Genomic DNA, 9,866 nt, shown 5'->3' with positions numbered 1-9,866 from the left:
CTCAGTGACTCTCTAAGCATTTGATTTGCACTTAAAAATGAGGACTGGTATCTACACAGTAACATTTTGCCTTAAAAATAAACATAAAACAATAAATGGTAAATATATTAAATAACCTCGTGATTTGCAATGTTATCCAAAACACATTTAAAAGAACTCAGGTAAGTTTTGGGACATTAATAGCTAGTTTCACAAATATCCACCCCCACCAAAACAGTTAGAAGCGATGAAGCTGCATGTAGGAGCAACAAAATGTCTTCAGCCTCCTCTAATAAGTCCAGTTGCATTGCTTCAGCCTCTTCAATGAAAAAAGGACCTGGATGATGAAGACTCTTCATCATCATCATTATATATATATAAGGTTCTCTCTGTGCTCTGTAAAGCTGTGAATGACTTTTTAATTTGTGTTCACTGTTTCATGTTAGACGTGTAAAACTAAAATATTTTGTGGTCCAAAGTACTTTATTTTTAAATAAACTAGTACGATATTTTTTACTGTTAATTACTGTTATGTTACAAGAAAAAAGACAGATAATAGGACTTTATGTTGTGATTCTTCGAAGCGGAACTTAAGAAAGCGGAATACAAACATGTAGGACTTATAACACCGTTGAACCCCATGTTGCCTCTCAGGTTATAGCTTTGGTTTTTCCGTTAAGGTATGTTTGTAATTTGTACTGAGAATTTAGACAGGATAGAAATAGTAATGAAATGTTTGGCGCATGCATTTTCGTTGTTAGCTTAATAACTACCGGTGTTTTTCCGAATATAAAGCTAGCGTTGAACAGCTAACCGTAGCAAGTCCGTTGGCTAAGGGTTAGCCACCATTGCAACAGTAGCAGCAGCCTGAAACAAAGCAGGATGGTTATGCTGTTTACACTAAATTCTAACCATCTTGAATGTGGCAGCAGAAATCCGAACTCACACTCACACTATGTTATTCAAGTTTGGTGGACAATAGTCTGCGTAAACTTTAGCTTCAGTTTCTTTTTCTTATTTGACAGGGGTGGTATTCCGTATTCTGTTCTGCTCCTGTAGCACTTCTGCTTTGAGGTTAGACGTGTTGCACGTTCAGTAATGCTCGTCTGTGGGGATCAGTGGTAGAAAATGCCAGTAAGAGTATGTGGCACAATATAAAAACCGTCTTCTGATTCTGACTCAGTGAGGAAACATATTGAATATTTCCAAAGAATATATAAGTTGTTGCTAGTACATTTCCATCTCTATGACTTGTGCTCTGTACTCATGTCAACTTGTAATATATAAGACACTTGAACATGAGTGATCTTTCAGTTCCATACATAAAACCTGATCTAAATGTAGGTTAAATGGGGTGAGTGTCAGCATTGCAAGCAGAAGAGGGGGTAATTGTTGCTTATAATTGTGGTACAGGGATGTGTGAAACAACAGAGAAGGACCTGTATGCTGTCCTGGGAGCCAGTCCCTCGGACTCACTCCAGCAGCTTAGACACAGATACCGGCAGCTGGTCTTGCAGGTAAACATTCAGCACTGTGTCTGTCTGAGCCTGAAGCACACACAGACATCCCTACCATATACAGTATGCATTCTGAGCAGTGCTGATTAACATTCCTATAAAAATGCCACTGCTACATAAGATTTGTAAATGGACCCTCCCACACACTTAATTAATACACTGATACATGCAGTTTCTCAGTTCACTTAAGTACCAGAAGGCAAATTTTTCCTAGCTAAGCTAAGCTGTAACATGGGAATTGGGCATTAAATATTATCCCTTACTGTGTCTATATCTAAATATATATATGTGTATAAATATATGCAGTTCCACCCAGACCGCCTTGGAGGTGAGCATTCTTCAGAAGCAGAGTCTGGTATGAAGAAGTTTCTAGAAGTTGATGCAGCTTGGAAGATCCTTGGTGACCAGAATAGTAGATGGAAGTATGACTTACAGAGGAGAGGTGAGTCTCTGTTGTTCTGTACCTAAGACTTAAAACTCCTTCAAACAGAAGTTGAACCATTTGGAAACTTTTTGAGTTTTTTTGAACCTGAAGATGTTTTCAGAACAACATTTTGCTGAAATTTTAGAATTGATGGTAGCTTTTAAAGGAGTAAAGGAACAGAAAGCCCAATAAGTGAGTGGAGTGCAAAGGACACCAGGCCTGCATGGGACCATGGTCTTTGTAGTTCTCGCGTACCATCAGTCAGCTCCACTGCAGCTGAAACAGAATCATGTGTTTTGCCTCCAATAACCTGTTTCTTTAGTCACTTTTAGTCTTGCAAACTCTATTAGAGGAAACAATACAGTCTGATTCAGCCCTAAAAGCTAATACTGAATGTAAAAAGGCAAAGTTTGCCATACTCTAGTTAGGAAGAACATGCGGTTGTGACACATGTAGAATCTTTGCATTTTAGCTGTTAATTTGTACGCAACTGTGGTTGCTCATCATCACTACAGGCACAGGACTCCACTGTTGACCTGGAGTCACTGAAGACAAAAAACATGGTTTAAATTAAAATATCCCAAGACGTAAAACGACAACATGTAAATGATCATATTGTGCAAGAAATAAGAGGTATTCTTTTTTCTGCGCATGTCCATATATGTTGAAAAAAAAAAGCTCCATTTTTCCGTTTATCCTCTTAGAAATGATCAGTTAAGCAGCAATTATTCCTTGCAGTAATTAAAGCAATGCAGAAATTGCTGCTAATTAGTCATAGTTCAAAGTCATTACCATTGTCAAACGGTACCTGACAACTTCATCAAAAAGGAAATTAAAAACAAATAAGTGTGTGTGTGTGAACATCTGTCTGTTCACCTGTTTTTCAGTCAAATCCAGTTATCTACTGCATTTTGTTTTACAGTGGGTGCGGAATATATTCAGAGCCCCTTACATTTTTCACTCTCAGCCATTTGCTAAAATAATTTAAGTTAATTTTTTTCTCATTAATGTACACACAGCACCCCATATTGACAAACACAGAGTTGTTGACATTTTTGCAGATTTATTAAAAAAGAAAAAGTGAACCATCACATGGTCCTATGTATACAGAGCCTTTGCTCAGTATTTAGTAGAAGCAGCCTTTTGAGCTAATACAGCCATGAGTCTTTTTGGGAAAGATGCAACAAGTTTTTCACACCTGGATTTGGGGATCCTCTGCCATTTCTCCTTGCAGATTCTCTCCAGTTCTGTCAGGTTGGATGGTAAATGTTGGTGGACAGCCATTTTTAGGTCTCTCCAGAGATGCTCAATTGGGTTTAAGTCAGGGCTCTGGCTGGGCCATTCAAGAACAGTCACAGAGTTGTTGTGAGGCCACTCCTTTAATGTTTTTTAGCTGTGTGCTTAGAGTCATTGTCTTGTTGGAAGGCTTCGGCCCAGTCTGAGGTCCTGAGCACTCTGGAGAAGGTTTTCATCCAGGATATTGCTGTACTTGGCCGCATTCATCTTTCCCTTGATTGCAACCAGTCGTCCTGTCCCTGCAGGTGAAAACGCCCCCACAGCATGATGCTGCCACCACCATGCTTCACTGTTGGGATTGTATTGGACAGGTGACGAGCAGTCCCTGGTTTTCTCACATACCGCTTTGCAGTGTAAACTCCATGCAGTGTCTTGCACTGAGGAGAGGCTTCCGTCGGGCCACTTTGCCATAAAGCCCCGACTGGTGGAGGGCTGCAGTGATGGTTGACTTTCTTCAACTTTTTCCCATCTCCAGACTGCATCTCTGGAGCTCCGCCACAGTGATCTTTGGGTTCTTCTTTATCTCTCTCACCAAGGCTCTTCTCCCCCAATAGCTCAGTTTGATTCAGACGGCCAGCTCTAGGAAGAGTTCTGGTCATCACAAACATCTTTCATTTAAGGATTATGGAGGCCACTGTGCTCTTAGGAACCTTAAGTGCAGCAGTAAAAAATTTTTTGTAACCTTGGCCAGATCTGTGCCTTGCCACAATTCTGTCCCTGAGCTTTTCAGGCAGTTCCTTTGACCTCATGATCCTCATCTGCTCTAACATGCATTGTGAGCTGTAAGGTCTTTTATAGACACACACAGCTGGACTCAAATGAAGGTGTAGAACCATCTCAAGGATGATCAGAAAAAATGGACAGCAGAGTTCAATATATGAGTGTCACAGCAAAGGCTCTGAATACTTAGGACCATGTCATATTTCATTTTTCTTTTTTAATACATCTGCAAAAAATGTCAACAATTCTGTGTTTTTCTGTCAATATAGGGTGCTGTGTGTACATTAATAAGGAAAAAAATTAACTTGATAGATTTTAGCGAATGGCTGCAATATAACAAAGGGTGAAAAAATGTAAGGGGTTCTTACTTTCCGTACCCACTGTATGTGTAATTGTGCATCTGCTAAAGCAAATCATGCATTACTCTTTCTCCAGCACAGGAACTGAAACAGGACTGGCCAGTAGAGTCTACATTCTGTCTGGAGGACATGACTTGGAACCAGGGTAAGGACACACCATTGCACATGTTGCCTTAGAGATTATGATAATTTTGCCTATTTGCATTTTTTAGAAGTTGCAGTGTGTTGAAGTTGGTCCAAACCACATCGTTAATAATATAAATAATTCTATTCTGTTCTCATTTGTCCACAAAATATTTTATCTCTGGTTTGTCCACATGATCTTTATCAAACTGCAGACATGCAGCAGTATTCTTTTTAGAAAGTAATGACTTTCCCCTTGCAGCTTAGTCATGCACACCATGGTTGTTGAGTGTTCTTCTGATGGTGGATTAATGAACAGCCAACATAAGACAGGTCTTTAGCTACTCACAGGTTACCCTGGGTTGCTTTGAAACCTTGCAGCCTGTTACATGACCTGTTTTTGGAGTGATATCTGTTACCCTCCTGGGGAGGGCTCCAAGATTGGTTCATATTTATGCAGAAACAGAGAATGGGAGAAGGGGTTCACAAACCTTTAAGCTGCACTGTATGTTAAGTGGATGTTATCTTAATTTCTCTAGATAAAGTTTTATGGTATCTACATATTCATCATCACTGTCTGAGATATACCTACCTGAGGCAGATTAGTATTTTTCACTTAAATTGTGTGTGTGTTGTTTCAGACGAGTGTGTATATACTTACTGTTGTCGCTGTGGAGGAGGATTCAGCATCACAGAGGATGAGGTAGAGGATGAACGGCAGAGGACACAGCAGGAGGATGGAGGGGAAGAAAAGCACAGAGGAGTGGTTATCTGCTGTGACACATGTTCCCTCAGTGTGTTTATATGCTCAATAGATAGAAAGGCTAAAATGTTAACGTGCCAAAAATAATCATACTTATTTAGAAAACTTTTACTTTACACAAGGGAATGTGTACTGTGGATCAGGGAAAGTAGAATAAGAATTTGGCCATTTTGCTGATGACTTCACAAAACGAGACACTGAAGCATCAACAACAGTGGCTCAGAGGTCAACTGTGGGCTAATAGAAGCATGTGAAAGTCCATGCTGTTTAGTCTGGCAGTAATACATGTAAATGTCACAAGACTAAGCTGTAGTTCATAATAGATCTATTATAATCCAGGCCCACATGATCCAATAAATTCATATCCATCGGGATGTTAAGTTTGATGAAAAGTTTACAGATTGACTGGATTAGTGTTGCTATGGCAAGGTTTTTAATGTAACATTGGCAAATACATTGTAGATTAAAGTTCTTATGAAAGCAGGGGAAAATGGATAACATTTACTGATGTCAGTAATGTAAAAATCCTAAGAGGCAAACTGTATTAAAAGTAAAAATTAAAAACCTCACAGGTATGAAGCAGAGAAAGGCCTACTCAATGACAGATTCCTTTTTATTTTTCTCTTTGATTTTGTTTTTTTTTTTGTTCAATTTATTGTTTTTCTTTGCTCATCATCACTAACCTTGTATAGTTGATACGTCATATTAAACTCAGCAGGGTTGTTATCAGGGGAATCTTGATAGTGTCAGGGGGTTTATTCTGACGTAATACAATGCAAAAGCAGCAGAGGATGATGGTCAATCCCATGAGGAACCTACCTAAGAGGCTTTCCTTCAGCTCAGTGAGGTGAGTCGACGCTCTGTAGTCCTGGCTGCATGTCTAAACCTGCTTGTTAGCTGGCATCATGCCAATAAACATACCTGATGCTCATCATGTACATCACACACCATCACAGATACATTTCACAAAAGAATTTAATCCAATTAATATGATTCCCCATTAAAGCTGTACATTTTAGTTTAGCTTTTGATAAATTAAATATCTAGCAATTGTTGATGAGTGGTCATGCAAAACAGAAATGTTAGAATGCTGTAAGTGAATTTTAACCCAGGAGAACACAAGCATCTGAACACCAATTACACTGTTGACTGCATGTATGCCTGTGGCTTTTCTTGTTATTATAGGATAGTGAGGTGATGACGCTAACCTGCCCCAGCAAAGGAAACTGACTTTCTGAGAAAATGTATGGGCTTGTACCTCCAATTGGACTGAAAAAAATAGTTCCCTTTGTGTGGTGATTTATGTGATTAATTATCGAAGTAGGTGGCACATGACAAACCTAAAACACAGAAACATTGAGAAGGGGGCAAATATCTCGTATGACCCAGAAGATTATTTTGGTCCTAACCAACAAGTTGACAACAGTGGCCAAAATGACAGAGCAATATTCCTCTCAGCAGGACTGCGACAGACACACAAAAGGATAAGGGCTGGTAATGACTTTGCTCTATCTGCTCACTCAGCTTGCAAAGGTCACAGCTGACAGAAGCTCTGAGTGATGATCATCTCTCATCTATTATCCCCCCTAATCCATCTATTCATACACCCTTCCATCCATCCACCTCTGCCCTTTTCACGAGGTGAAGAAAAAGCATGGAGGGCAAAGTAAGTTAGGATCTGACAGAAAAAGTAGACCTGAGATGACAGGCATTGTCTGACTTCTCTGCTAATTATTTTCTGTCTAGTGTGGCATCATCAAGAGCAACAGTAGCCAGGAGCAAGCGTTTGTACTCACACTATATGAGAGCAGTGGAGAGGAGGAGGTGTGTGTGTACTGGAGGGGTGGGGTGGGGTGGGGGTGTGGGTGTGTTGAAGGGGGGGGGGGGTGACAGCTGATGTTTAATTTAGGGGCAGGTAGAATATTGATGTGAAGACAGAGACGTGCTGGGACACAAAATCACTTTCACCAACACACCACCTACAATTACTGCTCTTTAGATCACTTTCTAACCTTCCAACCTACTTTTGTACAAAAGCACACCTCACCTCCACAAGAACCCCAGCACTGCCTCCGTCATACAACATGTACTGTAGTGTCAAAAATAAATAGATTTTAATTCATGGTAACTGATTGGGAGGACTGTTAAAAGAATTATTTATAGTGATATTTGTTGAGGTATTCAGGTAAGTTTATAGTGAATGGAAGTGAAGTGAATCATTTGTGAGGTCCAAAACTTTCTCAAAAATAAATTGTATATTTTCTTCATATTCACCTACACCAGAAGCAACTGGTTGACACGTTCAAGTGTTTGGCTTATGTGCAGATAAAAAGGTGGGCTTCATGTCTGCTGTGGAATGTCTATACTTCTCTTTTATTTTTACCAGTAGCTACTACTTGGATGGAACTAGGTAAACATTATAGTAATCGATAGTTAAACAGACACTTCAACATTTATGTGGCAAGAAGTTCTAATTTCTTCTTACCTTTTATTGTATCATGGTGGTGAATTCTTTCCCAAAAAAACAGATTTGATGTGCATTTAGAAATAACCACAGGAGGGCGCCAGACACATCAACACTGGTCATTTCAAAACCCCATGTCATAGAACTATGGTGACCAGCACAGCAAAGTAGTATTATTTTGTCTAAATAATAACATCATAGAATAAAATAACACTTTTAAAAATTATTTTGCAGTGTATAGTGGGCTGTTATTAGATCTGCGTTATTTCTTTTTTAACACCCTCATCACCTTTTCTCTTGCTCATCCTCTCTTTCTCTGACAACCCCCGCCCCCAATCTCTCTCTCTCTCTTGTTCTCTCTTTCTCTTAGATGTGCTAAATAAGTGACAGTATAATAACTGTCAATTGATGGCATTGCCCTTTAATAGCTGCATTAAACCTATGCTCAATGTGGATTATATCCTGTCACCTATAAAAAGTAAAATGCCATAAATAATTGTTCACATTTCTTAAGACTATGTTACATCTGTGACATTTTATAGTAAACTAACCTCATACATGGACAAATACATACATATAGATAAATGCATATAATTCAAATCCTAGGTTTGTATTGTTTGGTTGCACTAAATGGTGTAGCTGCATCTCACATGGGACACAAGAAGACTGAAGATTCCCATATTCATTCCCATCTTATGGGCCATATTTTGCTAAACTTAGCATTTTTTGTAGTTTTTTATAAGCTTAAATTTATTCTAGTGCCTCAGATTAATAAACAACCAGCACAGCAATAGACAACAGAGTGAGTGTATGTGTGCATATGAGTTCTACTGGAATGAATCTTAAACCCTGGAAAGCATTTGTCTAATGGTTTATTCTTCCTTAGATATTCCTGCAAGTGTGTCTGGTTCAGGACTGGCTTGACATTAAGAATGCAACAGTTATAACCCCTTTTCCTGAATTCTTATTGCAGTCTCAGTCCTTGTAAAGCTCTCCCGACTTCCTGAATCCACTGTTCATGACAATCGCTCTTGTTATTACTTTTTCCTACCACATTTTTCTTATCCAGGTAATCTTTCATACATATGCTTCCATACAGCACTCTGCCAAGAGCAAGCCTTTCAGCACCTTCAAGACCTTCTTTTGTTGAGCCTGCTTGTGGAGCATGTCCATGATCATCTTCTGGACAATTGTCATGCCGCATTCTTCACCAATGTTTGTGGATGCAGCTACACAATACATATTGTGTAGAGATACAGAATTTGAATCAATGTACTTTGTAATGTAAATATAACAATATTAAAATGGTATTTTTACACTTTTTAAGTTGAATTCCATAAATATTAAAATAAAAACACAAAAGCCATACACAGTTACTTGTCCCTCTGTTTATTTCTTCTGCTACCTTTGTATAATATTTACACAATTGTATTTTTTTTCCTGGGTGGTCAGAGATATAGAGTTTATGGAATCTGTGTTTTTTTCTGGATCATAAATGTAGGCTAATGATAAGACACACTCTGAGCAATTATTTTAATTAAAGACAACAATGGGTCAAACAAAAGTTGTTTATCATTCTTTTTCAAATATCAACTGGAAATTCATAAATACAAATATATTACATGTTCTTACATCCCAGTCTATTTAATTGATGATCAAGTTGAAACAGTGCTTTGCTGTGTTATAAAAAAGAAAGCTGTTAGAGGTATGGAATTGGGAGTGTCCAGAGGGGAGCTGCCCTGCGCTGAATAGCACAGAACAAAATAGAGAACAGTGTGTTCAGGCTGGTGTTAAACTGCTTCAGTCAGGTTAAGCGTGAGTAATCTGTGTTGGCTCACAGACCCCCATTAGGCCTCTGGACCCCCACTCCCTTTCTAGTCCTCTGTACCTAATCTGCTCCTCTGTACCTGCCCCTTGCCCTTCAGTCTCTGCCCTCACCTCCCACCACACTATTGTCTCTGCATTGTCAGTGAGACCCACAGCAGGACCTGCGTGACATGCTCAGAACATTTCATTCTCATTTTATACTTTTAACACATATTTCGCTTATAATCAGATTCTTCTGCTTCTTGGGTAAATGTGTATGTCAGTAAAAGCAATCATTAAATTTCACAAAATGAAGCCTTGAGCCATTTCTTTGATATATTGGTGATCAGTCTGTAAAATGTATTTATTTATTTAAAATATTTGATTTTTGGCGTGTATTCAAAGAGTAGAGCTA

At 38.9% G+C, this 9,866-nt stretch overlaps 1 protein-coding gene across 2 annotated transcripts; it reads left to right on the top strand.

The window, feature by feature from the left end:
- The first annotated feature begins 564 nt into the window (after nucleotides 1-564).
- dnajc24 (DnaJ (Hsp40) homolog, subfamily C, member 24) lies at nucleotides 565-5,665 on the top strand. Of its 2 annotated transcripts, none has more exons than XM_028431094.1 (5): nucleotides 565-659; nucleotides 1,393-1,496; nucleotides 1,803-1,938; nucleotides 4,372-4,440; nucleotides 5,060-5,665. In XM_028431094.1, the coding sequence occupies exons 2-5, from the start codon at nucleotides 1,395-1,397 to the stop codon at nucleotides 5,266-5,268; spliced, it is 516 nt and encodes a 171-aa protein (XP_028286895.1). In that variant the 5' UTR covers nucleotides 565-659; nucleotides 1,393-1,394; the 3' UTR covers nucleotides 5,269-5,665. The 2 variants fall into 2 exon arrangements, with proteins under 2 accessions (XP_028286895.1, XP_028286896.1); XM_028431095.1 differs by having other exon boundaries at nucleotides 4,377-4,440; nucleotides 5,060-5,268.
- Nucleotides 5,666-9,866: the final 4,201 nt, after the last annotated feature.

The sequence above is a fragment of the Parambassis ranga genome, chromosome 19 (genome assembly GCF_900634625.1).
Source record: "Parambassis ranga chromosome 19, fParRan2.1, whole genome shotgun sequence".
In the NCBI taxonomy this organism is placed as follows: domain Eukaryota; kingdom Metazoa; phylum Chordata; class Actinopteri; family Ambassidae; genus Parambassis; species Parambassis ranga.
This window is presented reverse-complemented; position numbering and strand designations above follow the sequence as displayed.